General features: G+C 38.1%; 3 protein-coding genes and 1 long non-coding RNA gene across 4 annotated transcripts in view; 3 read left to right on the forward strand and 1 right to left on the reverse strand.

The window, feature by feature from the left end:
• The window catches only part of LOC120473977 (uncharacterized), a 139,638-nt gene that overhangs the window by 21,972 nt on the left and 95,490 nt on the right, over positions 1 to 22,176 (reverse strand). The window lies entirely within an intron of this gene.
• Positions 3,549 to 8,436, forward strand: LOC148970754 (uncharacterized). Its single transcript, XM_089123864.1, has 3 exons — positions 3,549 to 5,318; positions 5,815 to 5,898; positions 7,090 to 8,436. Exons 2-3 carry the CDS (start codon positions 5,838 to 5,840, stop codon positions 7,926 to 7,928), a joined length of 900 nt encoding a protein of 299 aa, XP_088979990.1. The 5' UTR covers positions 3,549 to 5,318; positions 5,815 to 5,837; the 3' UTR covers positions 7,929 to 8,436.
• Positions 9,844 to 21,571, forward strand: LOC120473995 (uncharacterized). Its single transcript, XM_089123856.1, has 4 exons — positions 9,844 to 11,282; positions 11,783 to 12,400; positions 20,950 to 21,012; positions 21,264 to 21,571. The coding sequence occupies exons 1-4, from the start codon at positions 11,225 to 11,227 to the stop codon at positions 21,569 to 21,571; spliced, it is 1,047 nt and encodes a 348-aa protein (XP_088979982.1). The 5' UTR covers positions 9,844 to 11,224.
• LOC148970755 (uncharacterized) lies at positions 16,739 to 19,382 on the forward strand. Its single transcript, XR_016147814.1, has 2 exons — positions 16,739 to 17,506; positions 18,516 to 19,382. It is a non-coding gene; the product is annotated as an uncharacterized LOC148970755 (long non-coding RNA).

Consider the following 22,176-nt stretch of genomic DNA (forward strand, 5'->3'; position numbering starts at 1 on the left):
GAATCTTCGACGCCACGGACACGCCCATCGACGAAAACGCACAGATAGCACAACTTTACATCGTCAATGCCTTTAGAAGGCACAGCAGAAATTTGAAGTCGATCCGACTAAATCCCTAGGAGGAGTTAGTTAAAGTACGGAGTCTGTAAATCGTCCAAAAATGGCCGCCAAATTCAAAATGGCGGACCTCCTGTCGAGTTTAGGGTATGGGTTCTTGAGGCTTTTTTGTGCGTCTTGATATGATACACATCCCCACCAAATTTTGTGCATGTAGGTTGAACGTGGACGAGGGGCTAATTTTTTCCAATTTTCTAGGTGGCGCTAGCGAGCCATTTTGCCCCGCCCATCCGCGAAACCCACAAAATACTAAATTTTTCACCAGTCCTGACATGCGTGCCAAATTTGGTGAGTTTTTGAGCATGTTGCGGCCCCGAAAATGGCACTTACTTTGCAGAAAAAAAAAAAAAAAAAAATAACCCTAACAGTTTCAATAGGGTCCTCGCACTGTTAGTGCTCGGGCCCTAACAAGACAAAGTAGTACTCAATTAACAGAAAATGAATACAGATCCGTACATCAAGTGCACAGATCAGGTTAGCTAACAATGATATAAAAGTGATTAACGGGACAATGGATTCACGTTTCGAAGATTTTTGAAGTGTATTCCAATCATTGGCAGCAGAGAACTGGAAGGAGAGGCGTCCAAAAGAAGTACGAGCTTTAGTAGCCACCAGGGTGATATACCTGCTTGAATGAAGGTTCATAGAGGGGATTGCTCTCGAAATTAATGATTGTAGATAAGGTGTGGTTTTCCACAGTAAGCATTTATAGGCTAGATAAAAAGATACCAATGTTTTTGACGCTGGGTATGTAATGAAGGCCAGTCGATTAAACTGTAAAGGTTGCAATGGTGAGTGTTGTATGGAGCATTGGTGACAAAACGGATGGTACATCCAATTTCCTAAGGAGAGAATTTGAAGCGAATCTGTGAATAATATCACCAAAATCAATAATTGGAAGAATAGTCATTTTCACAAAGGCAAGTTTGGCTGGGAAAGTGAAGGAAGCTTTATTACGAAATAAAAAGCCAATCCTAGATTTGATTTTAGCTTGAAGCTGATTGATGTGGGTCTGGAAAGAGAGTGAAGAGTCTAACCAGACCCCTAAATATTTATAGGTATCTACCTGCAAACCCATCTTGAGTCAAGATACTTTTTGAACAATCAAGTACAGTGTGAGATCGATTAAAAAACATAACTTTTGTTTTGCTAGAATTTAAAAGCAGTTGAAAGGAACAGAAAGAGTGTTGTATATTATTAAAGCTTTCTTGGAGGTTATTTAACACAGTGTCCAACACCGGGCCAGCTGTATAAAGGATGGTATCGTCTGCATAGAGGTGAATCATTGAGTCTCCTGCAGCAAGAGCAACATCATTGATATATACAGAAAATAATGTCGGCCCGATGATTGAACCCTGAGGCACCCCCATGGAGACAGCCAGAGGACTGGAGAGTAGTCCCTCTGACTTAACACGTTGAAACCTGTCAGAAAAATTATTTGTGAACCAAGCAAGACAATCATTAGAGAAACCTAGGTTTTTCAATCTATCAATTAGAATGTTGTAAATTGACAGAATCAAAGGCCTTGGCCAGGTCAATAAATACTGCTGCGCAATAGTTTCTTTGATCAAGAGCAGTTATGATTTAATTTAATACTTTAAGTGTGGCTGAAGTGCACCCATGACCGGCTCGAAAACCTGATTGTATGTCAGAAAGGCTGTGCTGGGATTCGAGATAGTTGATAATTTGTTTATTGACAATTCTTTTTCAAATGCAAGGGAGGATAGAGATTGGTCTAAAGCAGTTTGGGTCAAATCTATCCCCTCCTTTAAATAAAGGAATTACTGCTGCAGATTTCCAATCTTTAGGTAGTTCGGATGAAATGAAAGAAATGTTGAAGAGACTGGTGATGGGGGTAGCTATGATTGCCGCAGACAGCTTTAAAAAGGAAGTGTCCAGATTGTCTAGTCCCGCAGATTTAAAGGGGTCAATATGCTGCAGCTCCCTTAGAACGTCTACTGTCTGAACATGGGCAAAGGAGAATCGTGAGAAGTTGTTACAAGATGCTACAGAGGGTGAGGGGTCGTTAGTTATGGTCGGGTTCGCCAAATGAAAAGGACGACCAGCCATGGCAAAATGCTTCTTAAAATTCTCAACCATGGAAGGCTTGTCAGTGGTAATAATATTATCTAACTTCAAAGCTGTAGGCAGCTGTGCGAAGGAATTCTTATTCCCCATAGATTTTACTGTCCCAAATCTTTCCCAAAGTTAGTGCTGCAATTTTTTGTTTGAATAAACTAGCCTTAGCATACCTGACCGCCTGAGATACCTAGAGATTGGCATGCGTACTTTCCATAAGATCATCTTTCAATGAAAATCAAACCAGCTATTAGGCTAACTGAAATAAAGTTATAAAGAGATACATTTAAAAAATCATTTTTTAATTAAGGCATTAATATTAATTAAAACTAAAAGATTTTTTTTTTAGTCAACTTTAGCATGGATGTTTTCACTTATGCTAAGCATCGTTTATAGTGTATTGCTATATATTATAGACCATTTTACAAGTAAACAACACTGGTCCAGAAGCACTTCCTGTTTCAGTTTGTAACTGTTTTCTTTATTTCACATGTAAAGAAAACATCTTAAAGATGTTTGTTTAACTTTTTGATTCAGTTTTAAATGTTCTTTTGGTTGTATTTTATCCCAGCTTTTATGTAGTGTTAAAAAAACTGAAACAGGAAGTGCTTCTGGACCAGTGTTGTTTACATCTTGTGAAATGGTCTATACAAGTCATCAATTAAGTATTTGCTATCTTGTACTCTGTGTAAGTTTTAGGGCTAGAGACGGAATGTCAATGTATATAACTTAATATAACTTAGCCACACATAAATGTTAGGACACACGATTCCTGGCAGCATGTCAATATCCATGGATCACTGGATCTTTAGTAAGTTGTAAAGAACACTATCGTGTCCAACTTTTAGTTTAAACTGATACCTGCTCCTGTTTTCACGGTTTACTCAATTTAATCATCAATTTAATAATTCACCTTTTGCCACTTAGTCCTGTGCATACCCTCTTTATAAGCCCTGTGTTTTCTCTCACTTTTTGCAAAGTCTTGTTAGTGTTGCAGTGCATTTCTGAGAGATCTCCCTCTGCTTATCCATTTTTTGGTTTTCATTTTCTGCCCAGTTTCTCGAATTTCCTTGTTTAACCTTTTCTGGTCTGTTGTCTCTTTGTTTTATCTGTCCTGTGTTTTGACCTGTTCTCTGTTTTATGGATTATGATTCCGAATTTCTGTAACAAATGGCTGCAGTTTGATCTTCAACCAGTTTCAGAGCATTTTGTCCTCCATTGATATGTTTAATCTCTCCTTATCATGATTGACAGCCTTTCTTTGTTCTGTTGAACACAAAAGAAGATATTTTGAAGAATGTCAATAACCAAACAGTTGATGGGCATTGGCTTCCATATTATTATTTTTCAATACATGAAAGTCAATGGAGTCCATCAACTGTTTGATTACCCACATTATTCAAAATATATTCTTTTGTGTTTAGCAGAAGAAAGGACTTGAAACAAACTAAGGGTGAGTAAATTGTCAATTTTCATTTTTGAGTGAGCTACCCCTTTAATGACACAGACTACAGCAGGAATATTTGGCTGATGTCACTTTACATTTACATTTAGGCATTTAGCAGACACTTTTATCCAAAGTGACTTACAACTGAGGACTAAAGCACTTTAAGACCGAGGACTGAAGAACTTTAAGACACGGATTCAATATACTGTTATACATGCAACTTATTTCCCAAATGTTTATGTTTACTTAAGACATAACTGACAGTGTTTAGGGGATTACTAAGCAAGCTGGGCATTTAGGCATATTTCTGTTTTTATAAGTGTTTAGGCACAAACCCAAAGTTCATTTTTCAACTCCATGTTCCAATTTGTCTTGGAGCACGCACAGAAAGCCGCTTGAGGAACAGGATCGCTTTCGCCTCTCAATGCAGTTAAGCAATGCTTTATTGTTGAGTATGTCCTGCAGTTTATTGACAGTAGACTGTATTTTACGACAATCACTGATCTACACTTCACAATCACACTGATTGGCGTTAAGTTTGGGCTTTTAGGGAGAAACGAAAATCAGTTAAGTTCTGGTTCTCAACAGCCCTACAAGCTTGTTTTCAAATCAACAGCATCAGAAATCTTTCCTTACTCTTCGGTGGCTATTTTAAATTAAGTCATTACCAAAAAATATCAAAGGTAAAAAAAATTAAAAAAAAACTGTCCTCAATAAATGTTATTTCTAAAATATTTTAATGTGCTATTATTTTATATATTATCCCAAATCAAACACATGTGGCGAGAAATGGTGTTTGTTTAATGTCAGCCAAGATAACAGATAAATATCTTAAAAGTTAAATACTTTAATATGGTTTCTGCCAGTAGCAGAACCAGGTACCAGCTCATGTTGGGGTAAAAGGGAATGAGGCAGCAGGCTAAACAAGCATTGCAAGAGGACAGAATAGAAATGGATAACATATAGTAGAGATGAAATTAAAAATCAAATAAAACAAAGATGGCAACGAATGTGGGAAACAGGAAGTAAGGGTAGAAATATGTATGCAATGTAAGGAAAAAGAGGTAGGCCTACTCAGGTGGAAGTAGAAGGGGGGAAAACATATTATCAAGACTTAGAATAGGACATACAGGACTTTATAAAACATTGAAATTAATATCCAAGCATCCAACAGGACTTTGTGAATGGTGTGGAGATAGTAGAACATGTTATCATGTATTGTGAAAGATATAAAGAGGATAGAGATACATTATTTGAAGAGATTCAGAGAAAAGAGGAAACTGGTATAACTTTGAGAATCATATTAAAACCAGAACAGGAAAATGATAATAGAGAAGCTTTATTTATATATTTGGAAAATACAGGATTAATTGACAGGATTTGAAAGTTATTTATTTATTTATTTATTTTGAGCCAGAGGAGCTGTACACGCAGCGCTGGCTATAGTATAAATGCTTAATATAGTGGGTAAGGATGGGAAATGGGTTATTGAAGTCTCTGGATCAAGTTCACAGTAGGTGGCGGTAATGCACGAAATCGATGCGAATCGCCAATTAAAGGAATAAGAAGAAGAGGCGCTCGATCAACCAAAGCAATGACACACATCTTGAGTCTAGAAGAAGAGAAGTGGAACATAAACGACATCATTTTGCTCTAAATATGCTGTTTTCATACTGTGAGTACATTCATTTGATCATTTATTAGGAGAAATCAAAATACAAACTACTAAACGAGTCAGTTCATTTAGTGAATCACTCAGAAATTAATCGACTGATGTTGTTCGTTATGTTCGTGAACTCGTTACCGACTGATTTTTCACATTACAATTTGTGAAGATTATGAGTTGTGTTTTCATTTTATTTGATGGGTAACGTTAAATAAAACATATTAAACATATTTTTAATGCATGCAAATCATATATAATGTAAGCAGGGTTCTAAAGACGAAAAAACTCCCCCTCTGATAAACCACAACCCCCCAGCGTCCCCCATTAGATTAACCAGCTATTATGTAAATATAAATAATCATGCAAATGGAATATTGAAATTCTATACACTCTGTATATGCTTTTTGTGCTGGCTGGAGCTAAACTGTGCAGAGCTGTGTCCCTGCAGGAATTGAGTTTGAGACAGCAGGTTTAAATGCTAGGGTATATTCCCATCTTCCCACAGGAGAAGAAGCAGCAGCAGCAGCAATGATGGAGATTAAGGTAGAACCCTGCAGAATAAAAGATGAAGATACTGAGGAACAATTAGGTTGGTGTTTTCCTTCATTCTCTTTAAAGGCAGATGAAACACCGCTGACAAAAAGGAGAAACACTGCGTGCAACGATCCCGTCAGAATCTGAATTGATACTGAATCCATTTAGCCTACCATGGATTTTCTGTAAGGTTAGCCAAGTAATATTAACTGCACCATGAAATGTGGGATATACATATTGAATTGTATAATATTATTCATGTAGACAATGTATTAAATGACTAATGGAATATAAGTACAGTATTTAATAATGTATTTAACTGTTAGGCTACAGTTTTTTATACAAATATCACAGAAACCATAAAGTTACAGTTTGCCATTATAGTGAGGTGCTAAGTTATAGGCTATACCTGGTTTTATCTGTGGTTATCATGATCTAAATGCATGATACTGGATGACCAATGGTTCATTTTAATAAAACTCAAACAGTCAGAATATTTCATTTTACCAAAAAAAAAAAAAAAAAAATGTGGTCGTTACATTTAAAGAACAAAACAAAAAAAAAACAGATATTTTTGTTAATGAACATAAATTTAACATTAGCTTAGTATTAGCTTGAGTTAGGATGCAGATTTACTGTAATTTCACTGTCAAATATGCATTTTGAGACAAAACATGTCATTTGAATATTGCAGCCTGCACTGTAAACTGTGCTGAAGAAATATTTTTCTATTCAGATATTTATTTTAAGGAAAAATGTTTGAATATTCTACCTCATATTTGTGAAATGTTCTCGTGTTTGTCATGATATGTTCTGACAATAAAGAGTAAACAACAATTAACGCTCTGGTTTATACAACTTTCACTTAGGAGCAAAAATCTGCCTTTAAACTTGAAAGAAATTAAGATTTGACATTTATCGTGATAATTATCAATATCGACTTATATAAAAAAAAATATTGTGATAATTTTTTTGGGCCATGTCGCCCAGCCCTAGTTGGTCAGACCGTTTTTAACGAGGCTCGTCAAACTAAAAAAAACTATTCAAAAAAAAAAAAAATTTTATTACTCTTTTACGCCTGCCGTTTTGCGCGTCGGTGTGCATGCTCACATTGGTGCCCTTTGTTAGTCTCGAGGCTTTAAACATAATCATCCCGGTGTGCATGTGCCTTAAGAATGAACATTTATTTAATTGTTTCTCGGTTTTCCTTATATTATTAAATTAAATTTTAAAATGTTAATTTTAGACCAGATGGAAGTGAATGAAGTCAAACACCATAATTTCACAACTGAGGATGGAGATCTAACCGATAAAAATGAAGACAAACATCAGTTTCAAACACCTGAACACACCGATGGAAATACAGTCGTTTCAAAGACTGAAGAGAATGACACAGAAAAACAAGCTGATCAATCAGGAGTCAAAGGATATTTAACCTGCTATTATTGTGGAAAGAGTTTCATAGATAAATCAAAACTTAACTGCCACATGGCACTTCACACTGGAGAAAAGCCGTTCACCTGCACGGAGTGTGGAAAGAGTTTTATGTATGAATCATACCTTAAGACACACGTGACATCTCACTCTGGAGAGAGGCCTTATATATGCATTCAGTGTGGAAAGAGTTACATTCAGAAAGGACACCTTAAGGTGCACTTGAGAGTTCACACTGGTGAGAAGCCTTATGCATGCTCTCAGTGTGAAAAGAGTTTCATTTCCAGAAAGGACTTAAATCAGCACATAAGAGTTCACACTGGAGAAAAACCGTTCACATGCCCCCAGTGTGGAAAGACTTGTGCGCACAAAGCAAACCTTATGAGACATGTGTTATCTCACACTGAAGATAAGCCTTTTTCATGCACTGAGTGTGGAAAGAGTTTCATTCGGAAGGGACGCTTTAATGCGCATGTGAGAGTTCACGCTGAAGAAAAACTGTTCACATGCACTCAGTGTGGAAAGAATGCTCTCAAAGATCTCATGCATTTTCACTCTGGAGTGAGATCATTCAGCTGTGACCTGTGTGATGAATCATTTGTTTTGGCATCAAGTTTAAAAGCACACCTTAAAACTCATCCTACTGTGTAAAGCCTTACTGTTTTTGTTTTACACCAGATAATTCATACTGAAGAGAAACCGTACTCTTAAGAAAAAAACGTTGTCTAATGAGGAAACTTCTTGTTCAGATCCATTCAGATTAATCAAAACAATTTTTTTTTACAAGTCTGTAGATAAGATAATTGGGTGAAACTCTTTCCACAGTGTGAAGACATTTTCAAGAAATGGCTAAAGATGCATTTTTTCGGCGACACTTGATCCAACAATACTAACGTTTTTTTTTCTCTTCTATATATAATTTTTTTTATACTGCATTACACTAAGCTGGGAAGGGTAATATCATTTACATATTGTTGTTCTATGGTTAGTTTATCTGCTTCTATTTTTTTCCTCATTTGTAAGTCAGAAATGTCAAAAGATGGATAATTTGCTAAAATTAGTAGATAATTTTGATTTGTGAACGTGAATTTGCAGTCATTATTTTGTAAATATGTTGAATTTTGGAATAAAATCATACTCTATGTTGTATTGCACACCAGTATTGTATGTTGTATTGTATGTTTTTAAATAAACACGGGCAAAAACTATACAAGTTTTAGGGCTGGACGATATATTTAAAGGAGCAATGTGTGACTTTTAGCGACATCTAGTGGTTCGGTTGCGAGTTTGCACCAGGTTTGCACTAAGGGCTCAGCCCACTGCTCACCCCTCCCTTTCGAAGAAGCTACGGTTGCTAAAACGGGACAAACATCTCGTCGGCTGAGACAGCAGAGAATAGCCAGAGTGAGCCAAGAGTGTGTAACATTGTCACTGTTTCTGTACCACAGTCCATTATAAACCACATCATGAATACTGTCTGTTTACAAAGCCATAGTCAGGTGAGGATCAAGGGTTTTAATATATAATTTAATAAAATATTAATCAGCTGATTGTCTCACAAACGTAACCAGCAGCACATTTCTCCCCACATACTGTAGCAAACCCATAATACAGCGAGGGAGCAGCTATATATTTTTTCTAACAGGGTAGTAATAGTTTAGCTGGCTAATATGAGCTGTTACTGTGGCTGAGCTGGGACGCGTCCGCATGAGTCCAAAGGTCGGAAGTGCGCGCGCTGTTACAATCATGTCATCTCCGCATCCCATAGATACTATTTACTACACACAATAGGCTTTTTTTCTCTGATTTTTAAAATTCTTCGCGATCGACTTTAGTGATAAAAGACTTTAGTAAAAGTCTCTATCGACGGGTTAGTGATTCCTGTAACGTACTGTTTTACGGTCAATGACATGAATACTAATCATCAGCTGTCTCACGAACGTAACAGCACATCTATCCCCAACATAACAAACCCATAACACAGCGAGGGAGAACTAAGTTACATGAAACAATCCCAACTACATATTTTACACCACTCACAAGGGAAAAGTCACTACTCACGGAGTGTAAGGCTAGCTTCCAGCTTTCTGCTACTTCTCTTTCAAGGTAGTGATGAAACGCGTTCTGTAGCGCTGTTTGTTCGCGTTCTGCTACGGTAGGAATATGACGTCACAACATGGCGACCTTCATAGAAGGGGATTCCCTCGGTTATGGAGCTATTAATGTCTCATTCTAAGGTAATAAAAACATTACGGCTAATTAAGTAAGTTCTTTATACACCACTGAAAACATAGTTATGGATGTCATATTGCATTTCTGTTAATAGATACTCAACTTTGTTACACATTGCACCTTTAACATCGATACAAGTGATTACCTGGATTTAGACCTACCTTTATTGTATTTATAAAAAGCATTCACAAGCAAATTATCTTTATGTATTTCCAGGGTTTCCCATACATTCATTAATTTTTGGCGGCCCGCCACAATATCAACGCTGACCGCCACGGATTGATTTTCAGGTTGATTTTCAGCCCTAGTTTCTTGCTGTTGGGTTGATGTCATTGCAATGTTTCTGCTCTCCGCAAAGATTTATGTGCAAATTTATTGTCCTTTTCAGGCACCTTGTAGAACTGCCAGAACAGTGAATGTAGTCAAGTAATTTTAGCTGTGCATAGAAAAATTGCCTTGCGAGTTTTGCGTCAATAAATCGGCTTTTTTCAAAATCGGCAATTTTGAGCATGGCATGGTTGTTGGTACCAGACAGGCCGGTCTGAGTATTTTACAATCTGCTCAGTTACTGGGATTTTCATGCACAACCATTTCTAGGGTTTACAAAGCGGTGTGAAATATGAAAAACATCCAATATGCGACAGTCCTGTGGGGAAAAAATGCCTTGTTGATGCTAGAGGTCAGAGGAGAATGGGCCGACTGATTCAAGCTGATAGAAGAGCAACTTTGACTTAAATAACCACTCGTTACAACCGACATGCAGCAAAGCATTTGTGAAGCCACAACACACACAACCTTGAGGCGGATGGGCTACAACAGCAGAAGACCCGACCGGGTACCACTCATCTCCACTACAAATAGGAAAAAGAGGCTACAATTTGCAAGAGCTCACCAAAATTAGACAGTTGAAGACTGGAAAAATGTTTCCTGGTCTGATGAGTCTCGATTTCTGTTGAGACATTAAGATGGTAGAGTCAGAATGTGGCGTCTACAGAATGAGAACATGGATCCATCATGCCTTGTTACCACTGTGCAGGCTGCTGGTGGTGTAATGTTGTGGGGGATGTTTTGTTTTTGGCACACTTTAGGCCCCTTAGTGCCAATTGGGCATCGTTTAAATGCCACAGCCAGCGTGAGCATTGTTTCTGACCATGACCGTCCCTATATGGCTAGCATGAACCCATTCTCTGATGGCTACTTTCAGCAGGATAATGCACCATGTCACAAAGCTTGAATCATTTCAAATTGGTTTCTTGAATATAACAATGAGTTCACTATACTAATATGGCCCCCACAGTCACCAGATCTCAATCCAATAGAGCATCTTTGGGATGCCCTGGATGTGCATCCCACAAATATCCATCAACTGCAAACTGCTTTGTTTTTTTACACACCAAAAGTATTCTTGTCGCGTGATAAACTAAAGATTGAGCCACTGTAATCACTTAACGATCTCTTTAACTTTTCTGGGCCGGCAAGTTTTACACCCTTAGAAGCCTATGGAGGAGTGATCCAGCTCTCAGATTTAATCAAAAATATCTTAAAGGCCATATTGCAGGTTAGAGGACCCAACAAGTCAATGCATAGAAAAATAATGTAGGAACTAGATTTTAGAAGCTCCCACAGCCGTTCATGAGAGTTTAAATGCTGGGAAATATATCCCAACAGAAGAAGAAGAAGCAAGCAGGAGAAACTATGGACATACTATTGTAAAGATGGAGATTAAGGAAGAACCCTGCAGAATAAAAGATGAAGATACAGAGGAACAAATAGGTTGGTGTTTTCCTTCATTCTCTTTAATGACTGATGAGGAACATTAAAGGTGCTCTAAGCGATGTCGGGTGACGTGACTTCTTGTTGACGTTTAAAGTATTTTCAAACAAAGCGGAAGCTAGATAGACCCTCCCTCCTCCTCATCTGCGCACTGACCCCCCAAACCCACCCCCAGGGCCTTCTTGTCAGTTATTGGCTGGAACAGTTTGTTATGTTTTGTGGACGGGTTGCCGCCGTTTGTCTTTGTTGCCATTTGTGGAGCCTGGGTTGTCTGCATAGACCGCTTTTTTTTACAGTGTGTTTAGGGGACAGGCAGCTAGCGGATAGTGAGGAGATGTTTGCTGTATGTGACAAAAAATGTTTGGGCCTAAAAAACGTGTGACATCACTTAGAGCACCTTTAAGATGAAAACTGGATTTGTGCTGAATTGAGATTTTGAAAAATGTTTATTTTTTGTTTCTCATTAATCCTTTAATTTAATTATACTTTGTTTATTTTAGACCTGATGGAAGTGAAGGAAGACAAACAGCATCAGTTTCTAAAAACGCATTATTTCACAAATGAAGATGGAAATGCAGTCGTTTCAAAGATTGAAGAGAATTTCACTCAGAAACAAGCTGGAAAATCTGGAGTTAAAGGATCTTTAACCTGTTCTGAGTGTGGAAAGAGTTTTATATATAAATCAAAGCTGAACAAACACATGATGATTCACACTGGAGAAAAGCCTTATACATGCTCTCAGTGTGGAATGAGTTTCATTTACAGAAGCTATCTCAGTGATCATCTGCGCCGTCACTCTGGATTGAGATCATTCAGCTGTGATCAGTGTGAGAAAACATTTGTTTATGAATCAGGCTTAAGAACACACATTAAAGTTCATTCTGGTGTGAAGCCTCACTTTTGTTCTGTATGTGGAAAGAGTTTTTCACATCTTGGATCTTTAAAACGCCATGAGATTATTCATACTGGTGTGAGACCTTATGTGTGCTCTGACTGTGGAAAGACCTTCACTTCATCCAGCAACTTAAAATCACACCAGAGAGTCCATACTGGAGAGAAACCGTACCAGTGCTCTTCATGTGGGAAGAGTTTCGGCCATTCATTTACTCTAAAGAAACATAAGAAAAGGCATTGCCCGAAGATGTCTAAGTGAGCAAAGTTCACTTCCATAACTTGTAAATAAACAAAATATGGAATAACATTTAATACAGTATTTTAATCTAAAATAAGTATTGAAGTTTGATTGTTTGATAAGGGGAACTGGTTTAAATGGTTGTGGACGCCATTGTAAGTGTTGAATGTGGTGTTCCTCCGACACCCGTATTGATCCTCTGTTGTGTTGCACATGTGCAGTAAAACACTGAGTGTTGCTGTATACAAGATGAACTGAACAGTAAACAACAATCTGAAAATACATGTGTCAGTGTCATCGCTCAAGCAGTGTATGGTCATCTCATACAGATGTAACTAATAGCTCAGAAAACTTTCCTTTTTCATTGAACATATGGGGCATTTGTGAAACAATGGCTACAGTAGTCTATCAGAATCAGAAAGAGCTTTATTGCCAAGTGTGCTTGCACACACAAGGAATTTGTTTTGGCGCTGAGGCTTCCATTGCACAAATACAAATTATAATAAAAAAAATTACAATATAAAAAATATTACAATAAAAGCATCACAGTTGGGTTTAGTCAGGATAAGCTTTTACAGATTATGAGTGTATTTACAGTGTTTTAAATATTATAAATTATCTACGTATAAATATCACCTGATTTTAAGATATTGCATAAAACAGTTGGAGTATTGCACTTAATATGCTTTGGGAAGCATATAAACTGTTCAGGAGGGAAATGGCCTGTGGGAACAAGAAACTGTTCCTGTGCCGAGATGTTTTTGTGGCCAGTGATCGGAGTCGTCGTCTTGACGGTAACAGTTCAAACAGGTGGTGTCAAGGGTTAGTGGAGTCTGTGAGGATTTTATCTGCTCTCTTCCTCACTCTGGAAGAGTACAGGTCCTGGAGGGTTGGCAGGGGGGCACCAAAAATCCTCTCCTCAGTCCGGACTGTCCATTGCAGTCTCCTGATGTCTGTTTTGGTAGCAGAACCAAACCAGACAGTGATAGATGTGCATAGGACAGACTGAATAAGCGCTGAGTAGAACTGAATCAGCAGCTCCTGTGGTAGGTTGAACTTCCTCCGCTGGCGAAGGATTAGCCACACTTTTAATAGCGAATTAAAAATGATTAGCCGCGCTTTAAAACGTAACACTTAATTAATCGTAAAGACTATGCTACTGCGAGTGTTCCGCACGGAACGGAAATTTTGCAACTAACACAAAACAAAAACAAAGTTACACCAGCGGTTCACCAGCTTAAAGCGCCGTGCTCATCAGTCACTATGGCAGATGGCATTTAAGCAGGCTATGGCAGGGAGCATTTAAAGGGCAAGTTCGGTATTTTACAATTAAAGCTCTGTTTTAAGATCGTTTCTGATTAAATAGAATGGTTAGGATTGTTTTTTAGACAAATGCTGCTGTCACGAGAACTTTCGGTTTCTGTGTTTGCACCCCCAACCTTTATAATGGTAGCATAGGTGCACTGCAACAATCATTCATAAAACTTTAGTTTACAAAGATGTGAAACTCACCGAGTGGTCTGGGGTGTTTTCTGATATGCTCACACAAAAATCGCTGCAAAAGATGCTTTTCCAACAGGTTTTATCGTAGTTTTTGTCCAACTCCATTGACTTGTATTGTATGTTCTGTGATGTCCATTATTACACCGCCGCCTGGAAACGGAAATGGGCCTATTTGTATTCTTTCTGTTGTCTTATGCAGTCGCGTGCATAAAGTGGTTTGCTTGCATTTGGCAAAGGTGCGTTATCGCCACCAACTGGGCTGGATTGTCTATTATTCAAGCTCTCAACGGAAGAATGTCCGGCTGTGAGGCGTTCGGAAAAATAGGTCTAGAGTTTTATAACGAATGGTAAAACACCTGTTGGAAGGCATCTTTTTGCAGCGATTTTTGTGTGAGCATATCAGTAAACACCCCAGACCACTCGGTGAGTTTCACGTCTTTGTAAACTAAAGTTTTATGCGTTTTTATGAATGATTGTTCCTGTGCACCTATGCTACCATTAAAAAAGGTGGGGGGGGTGCTAACACAGAAACCGAAAATTCTCGTGACAGCAGCATCTGTCTAAAAAACAATCCTAACCATTCTATTTAATCAGAAACGATCTTGAAACAGGGCTTTAATTGTAAAATACCGAACTTGTCCTTTAAGCAGGCTCGGGTAACTCAACTGCTTGAAAAAACAATGTTAAACACATCGATCGCTTTTAGAGAAATACAGATCTGTCTTTCTCCTACCATTCATTGTGAAAACACTTGAACGAGTTGCTTTCAACCAAGTATCATGGTTCCTGTCTCTGAACAACCAGCTGGATGTCAACCAATCTGGCTTCAAGAAAGGGCATTCAACCGAGACTGCTTTGCTGTTGGTCACCGAAGCCCTGCGGATGGCAAAAGCTTCTTCCGAATCATCAGTTCTCATTCTCCTGGATCTGGGTTCAGATTCCACAGGGTTCAGTTCTTGGACCGCTCCTCTTCTCCATTTACACCACTTCACTGGGACCCATTATACAGGCACATGGTTTCTATTACCATTGCTATGCTGATGACGCCCAGCTCTACCTCTTATTTCAATCAGATGATCCTCCCTCAGTAGCTGCACGGATCTCAAACTGTCTGGCGGACATATCGGCATGGATGAAGGAACATCACCTGCAGCTCAACCTGGCAAAGACTGAGCTTCTCGTCCTCCCTGCCAATCTCGTCTCTAGAGCACGACTTAACTATCCAGCTAGATTCATCATCAATCACCCCATCAAGTTCGGTCAGAAATATTGGAGTAATCTTTGATGAGCAGCTGAGCTTCACAGACCACATTAATAAGATAGCTTGATCATGCAGGTTTGCACTGCACAACATCAGGAATATCAGGACTTTCCTAACTGAGCGTGCAACACATCTTCTCGTCCAGGCCCTGGTCATATCTAGGCTTGATTACTACAATGCTCTTCTAGCTGGACTTCCAACATGTGCAACTAAACCTCTACAAATGATCCAGAATGCTGCAGCTCATTTTGTCTTCAAGGAGCCCAAAAGGCGTTTACAGATATACCACAGGATCAGCTCCCTCATACTTACGCTCACTACTACAAGTCTACATCCCTACCAGAAGCCTGTGATCGGTCATTGAGTGACAGCTCGTGATGCCATCACAGAGAGCCACAAAATCCCTCTCCAGAACATTCTCATTCACGGTTCCATACTGGTGGAATGAATCACTAAAAAATGTAGCTTACATTTTTAGCTGTGCAGTTAAAAAAATAATAAAAAATGTTGTGCTACATGTGTACAAATAGCTACATTGTGCTATTTGTGTTTACACGGTACAGGTGGAGTCCATACAGCCCAGATGTGGTACACAGGGAATTCACATGGCCCAATGTGGTACATGTGGAGTCCACACGGCCCAGATGTAGTACATGTAGAGTCCACACACCCCAGATGTGGTACAGGTGGAGTCCACATGGCCCAGATGTAGTACAGATGGAGTCCGCACAGCCCAGGTGTGGTACACCTGGAGTCCACACACCCCAGATGTAGTACATGTAGAGTCCACACACCTCAGATGTGGTACATGTAGAGTCCACACACCCCAGATGTAGTACATGTAGAGTCCACACCCCCCAGATGTAGTACATGTAGAGTCCACACACCTCAGATGTGGTACATGTAGAGTCCACACACCCCAGATGTGGTACATGTAGAGTCCACACACCCCAGATGTGGTACATGTAGAGTCCACACACCCCAGATGTGGTACATGTAGAGTCCACACACCCCAGATGTGTACATGTAGAGTCCACACACCCCAGATGTGGTACATGTAGAGTCCACACACCCCAGATGTGGTACAGATGGAGTCCACACAGCCCAGGTGTGGTACATGTGGAGTCCACAGAGCCCTGATGTGGTACATGGGGAGTCCACACAGCACCCATGTAGTACACGTGGATTCCACATGGCCCAGGTGTGGTACAGGTGGAGTCCACACAGCCCAGATGTAGTACACGTGGAGTCAAAACAGCCCAGGTGCGGTGCAAGTGGAGTCCACACAGCCCAGATGTGGTATGCTGCTGTAACCTGAGCTGCACCTGAAAGAGAGAAAGAGGGATAGAAAAGACGAGACTCACATACACACGCATACACATCCCCACACACAGGCTCAGACTAAAATGTGGGTTTATCTTATATTGATTACATGGCTACTCAAGGAAATCTGTTAAGTCACTCAATTCGTACAAGTTTTTTTTTTCTTTGTAACATAAATTCTACACTCAATACAAGATGCAATGAATGACAAGAATTGTGCACTGTAAATAATTTCTGTTGTTTTCACAGGATTATACTGTTTTTCTCAACAGTTTCTTACTGTATAATCTATGTACAGTAAGTTACAGTAGATTTAGTTGTTTTCACAGTATTAAATTGTTTTTTCAACAGTTATGTACTGTGCACACAGCTGACAGTATGTTACTGTAGAATTGCAATGCATTCTGGGAAATTATCAGTTACTGTTAATCTAAATACAGCAGTGCAATTGACCGCGAAAAACACCACACACAGTTCCACGGGTAAAATTGCTAGCCTACTAATGTTATTCTTACATTTAAAATAAAAATGTAGCACTGGTTGACCATTAACAGTCATAATTTATGACATAATTTATGTCAGTGGGGTGTGCATGAGAGCATATTTGACTTTGGAAGAGTTTCTCTGTCGTGTCAGTGGTGCTGCTGTCTTTTCTGCCGACCTGCAACTTCTTCATCTGGTAAGTAATAATTCTTATAATGTGTATGCAAACGGATTCTAGCTAATAACTTTAAAGTTATTTAGAATAGCTGACCACGATTTCTATATTCAATTTAATATATTCTAGACATTTTAATATAATATGTATATATGATAGGCTACTCTTCAATGTAGCCATTTGGGATATTACTGTAAATTCAAATACATTAGTACGAAATGACCGCGAAAAATAACCACAACAAGCTGCCATTTTATGAAGAACTCTTCAGTTCCCTTCCCTCTGTAAGAACACGCAGTCCGTGCATCGCGTCGCTGTCGGTCGGCAACGTTTTCGCCATACATCTGGTTAGTAATTCATATTTTTATGCAAACCATATGAGTTACTTACGTTAACGTTAGAAAGAAGTGGCCGCGGAATGTTCGATAACGTCTGTATAAGTCAGACGCGGATTTCTTTTATGTTGATAGCCTTACTTGATTAAATGTGATTTTATTAACATATATTTCATATGTAACCTCTTATACGGTCAAAATGGTCTAATCATTTTGTTATTTACCACGTTAAGTCGGTGGAAGCGCCTGCACGTTCATTATTTTATGACTTACAGGGGTTAGGAATTGCTAATCGATAAATGTATCCTGAAATCGGACATCCAAGGTTAGGATTCGGATTTATTGTTATAAAATTAAAGTGCCGATTCCTCTTATTGATTTTTTCACGCTTATTTTCGTGTAAATCCTGACCTGGCGTTCTGCCATTATAACGTTACCTCAGTGATAAAGTTGGACCGCGGAAAGCGCCCAAGGTGTATTTTTGTCCAAAATACAAAGCTATGTGTGACATTTACAGTATTTGTTGTGGTCTTTGTTAATCTTTGGTTATCATTAACGACACATACACGAGGGAGTTAGCCTGGTGTTGAACACTTTACTAGCGAACTTAATCAACAACAACAAAAAAACCCCGGGTCATACCAACTACACAAACTGCCTGGGGGTGTTCCGGTAGGAACCATTCACTGCATATACTAGCTACAGTATTGTCGGCTATAATATCATTTTTTTTTTTTTTTTTTTTTTACTATGTGTAAACTGACATGTACTCATTTGAAGGGAACGATGCCTTGTCAATCTTTTTTTAAGTCATGTAACTTAGTATCACACAAGCAAGATTTAGCCTACATTTTCACGTGATCGTAAATGAATTGATTTTAAACAACAGTCCAACAAACAAGATTTTAGTATTAAGTGAATTACACTTTAGACATCATTTTTTCTGTTTTTGCTGTTTAGCCAAAACAACAACAAAAACGTACTATATTTTAACTGTCTTGTCTGTTCTCCTTTTCCACAGGTGTGAGCTGTGCATGTTAAGAAGACCCCTATCCATCTTGACGACCGATGAATTGTAAATCTAATCTAATTTAATTATTCTATTTATCTAACTACTACTATACCTTGGTCCAGTACTGACCCACTGAGAACATTTTAAACAGATTATTATCCATCTGTGAATTTTGTCTATCTGCAAGTTGTTTAGAATTGTTGTGTGAAAATAAACGTTACTGTACAGTTTAAGGTTTAATTGCATAAAAGCTTGGATAGAAAACTTCCTATTGCAAAAGTTAGAACATAAGTCTGCATATAAATAATTATTGATACCGTAATGCAAGTTTTTCATGGCACATGTGCATGATGAGGTTGTTTTGTGTTTATTTTTTTTATTTTTTTAAAGGACACTGGATAACTTGTCATTTTGTTATACTCATCTGGATTGGTGGTTTACTCGTAAAAGCTTTTATAGTTTATAAGTTTATATGTGTCTCCCAGCCCTGCAAATCTGGTCCCTTAGATAGAAAGCAGCCAAAAACCCTTTAAAATCAGCAACTGACCAGTTAGACAGTCTATCTCAAACCAATAGACAATCTTAGACTAGTTTAAGCTGTTTTACCCCAGCAGGGAGTGGGTGGATGAGTTGTTATGAACTATCTTTCTAATAGATTGATCAGATAGCACCCCTTTAATCTTTTCTATTTTACCTGTTCATGATAATTTTTGCATGTATTTATGCATAATTGTTCATGATTGTCATGCATGATTTTTATTGTATTATATTACATTTTTATTATTAATGTATTTAATTGTATTAATGTATTTAAATGTATATTATGTAAATGTACTAATGTGTTTGAAAATACACAATAAACCTTGTGCAGTTAAAGCTTCAATTGTTCTTTTTTCTATTTCCCATTAACAGTTAAAATAATATTTCTACGGATTTTCTACAGGCTACACAGTAGCACTATAAAATAAATACAATAACATTTCATACTATACAGTATTATTAAAAATTAACAGTGTAATTCTGTACTTTAATATGGTAAGAAATTACAGTAAAATAATGTTATTTAATTTGCAGTATGCTTAACAGTACTGTAGTTAGTGTTACGGTAATTTTACTGTTAAATGAAATACAGCAAGTACTGGATAATTGTTGCCAGTAAGTTACTGTTAATTTGACAAGAAATTTTTTACAGTGTGCATCACCACTTAACAGCCAAATTCCATAATCACAGAATTTACACTTGAATTTACACTGAGCTTGATTTGAAGCTTGATTTGCACCTGGATAATCTCGAGTGATTGCAAGTGTGATGATCATCTGCTAAATGAGCAACAACGACCACAATTCACTCCTTCAGTCAGTGAAGCTCCCACAGCCGTTCATGAGAGTTTAAATGCTGGGGAATATTCCCATCTTCCCACAGGAGAAGAAGCAAGCAGGAGGAATTATTCCAGGAGAAACTTCGGACATACTATTGTAAAGATGGAGATTAAGGAAGAACCCTGCAGAATAAAAGATGAAGATACAGAGGAACAAATAGGTTGGTGTTTTCCTTCATTCTCTTTAATGACTGATGAGAAACTTTAAGATGAAAACACATATAAAACATAACAATAACATCTAAAACTAGATACTAGTAGACTTTTGTAGGGTTTGTGCTGAATTGATATTTTGAACAATGTTATATTTTTTTCTCATGTATCCTTTAATTGAATGATGGGAATTTAATTTGTTTGTGAAAGAAGACAAAAAAGCACGAGTTTCAATAACCGCATTATTTCACAAATAAAGATGTGTAACTTGTCTCTTTTCTGCGTTGTGTTTTGGTTGGTATAAGAATAACAGGACAGCATTCAGCAGTTTCACCGATCTTTTATTCCTGATATAAAACAAATGTAATCAGCCTCTTAGTGTGAGAGTCACCCTCGCTTACTCTATAAAACAAACGTGATGTACACTTATCACGTGTGCTTTCATTTCCACATTTGAGCCGTGGGGTTGAAATGACAAAAATAACCACACAGATAGGTAAAATAATATTATAGATTAGAGTGAAAATATAGACATAATAGTAAAAATTCTAATTAAGATTAGGAAAGATTATCAAGAGCCCAAAATAACCAAACCTCTCCTCCGCATCACCAATGCAAAGAGGAAAAGGAGGAGACAGAAAAGGAAATTATGAGTCATGATGTCATTACCACAATTAAAGGGGAATGGGACTCGCACTTCGATTAGGCAGTCATATCTGGTGTATGTAAACAAACAATTTTGTGTGAATTCTTAAACATGTATTTAACATTAAACTTTATGTACCTGTTACAGATAGAAATGTAGTCGTTTCAAAGACTGAAGTGAATTTCACACAGAAACAAGCTGGAAAAATCTGGAATCTGTTCTGAGTGTGGAAAGAGTTTCAAATCTAAATCAAAGCTGAACAAACACATGATGATTCACACTGGAGAAAAGCCTTATACATGCTCTCAGTGTGGAAAGAGTTACAGTCATAAAGGACACCTTAATGTGCACATGAGGATTCACACTGGAGAAAAACGATTTACATGCTCTCAATGTGGAAAGAGTTTCAGTTACAAAAAGATCTCAAAGAGCATCTGCACCGTCACTCTGGAGTGAGATCATTCAGCTGTGATCAGTGTGATAAAACATTTTTTATTGAATCAGGCTTACAAAGTCACCTTAATGTTCATTCTGTTATAAAGCCTCACTTTTGTTCTGTATGTGGAAAGAGTTTTTCACGACTACAGACTTTAAAAATGCATGAGCGAATTCATACTGGTGTGAGACCTGATGTGTGCTTTGACTGTGGAAAGACCTTCACTTCTTCCGGCAACTTAAAAACGCACCAGAGAGTTCACACTGGAGAGAAACCGTACAAGTGTTCACACTGTGGAAAGAGTTTCTCTCGGTCAGGAACCCTGAAAGATCATGAGAGAGTTCATACTGGAGAGAAACCGCACCAGTGCTCCTCATGTGGGAAGAGTTTCATCCAAACATATGCTCTACTGAAACATATGAAAAATCATTGCCCGAAGGTGTCTAAGTGAGTAAAGTTCATTTCCATAACTTGTAAATAAGCAAAAGATGGAATTACATTTAAAGGGTACATATCATGCTTTTAAATCGTTCATTTTTACATATAACTCATACCATTGTGGTCTATATAAAACATAACTGCAATGCTTGGGTCTGAATTCCTCATTATTATAGCTCCACAGGCCCCTTTTCTACCCCTTTTCTGATGTGCGTCTTTGAGCGACCCGTTTCAATGCGTCCCCTTTAAATAAAAAGGAGATGCGTCACACCCCGCCCGCTCTCCAGGTCGATGAGTTCACGGTCAGTTCAACTCCCCACGTTCGGCCATTATTGTAGTTTGATTAGAGATATACGATTATATACGATACCTTCAAAGAACATTTTTATTCCCACTTTAATAAAATGTCAACAACAGAAGACTTGTCCATCAAGCCTTACATATTCGAGCCAGAGCGAGCGAGTTGATAAAGACGACGACGAACCTGCAGAACAACCTCTTCATATTGTAACAAGTAGAATAAGGTACTGCGCCTTTAAAATAGTATGTACTCTGTGACTTCCGCTCTCAGTGTGGTCAGTCGACATGTGAAGCGCGAGCTGTGAGCGCATGTATGCG

Source organism: Pimephales promelas, chromosome 19 (assembly GCF_988280905.1).
Source record: "Pimephales promelas chromosome 19, fPimPro1.hap1.1, whole genome shotgun sequence".
Lineage (NCBI taxonomy): Eukaryota > Metazoa > Chordata > Actinopteri > Cypriniformes > Leuciscidae > Pimephales > Pimephales promelas.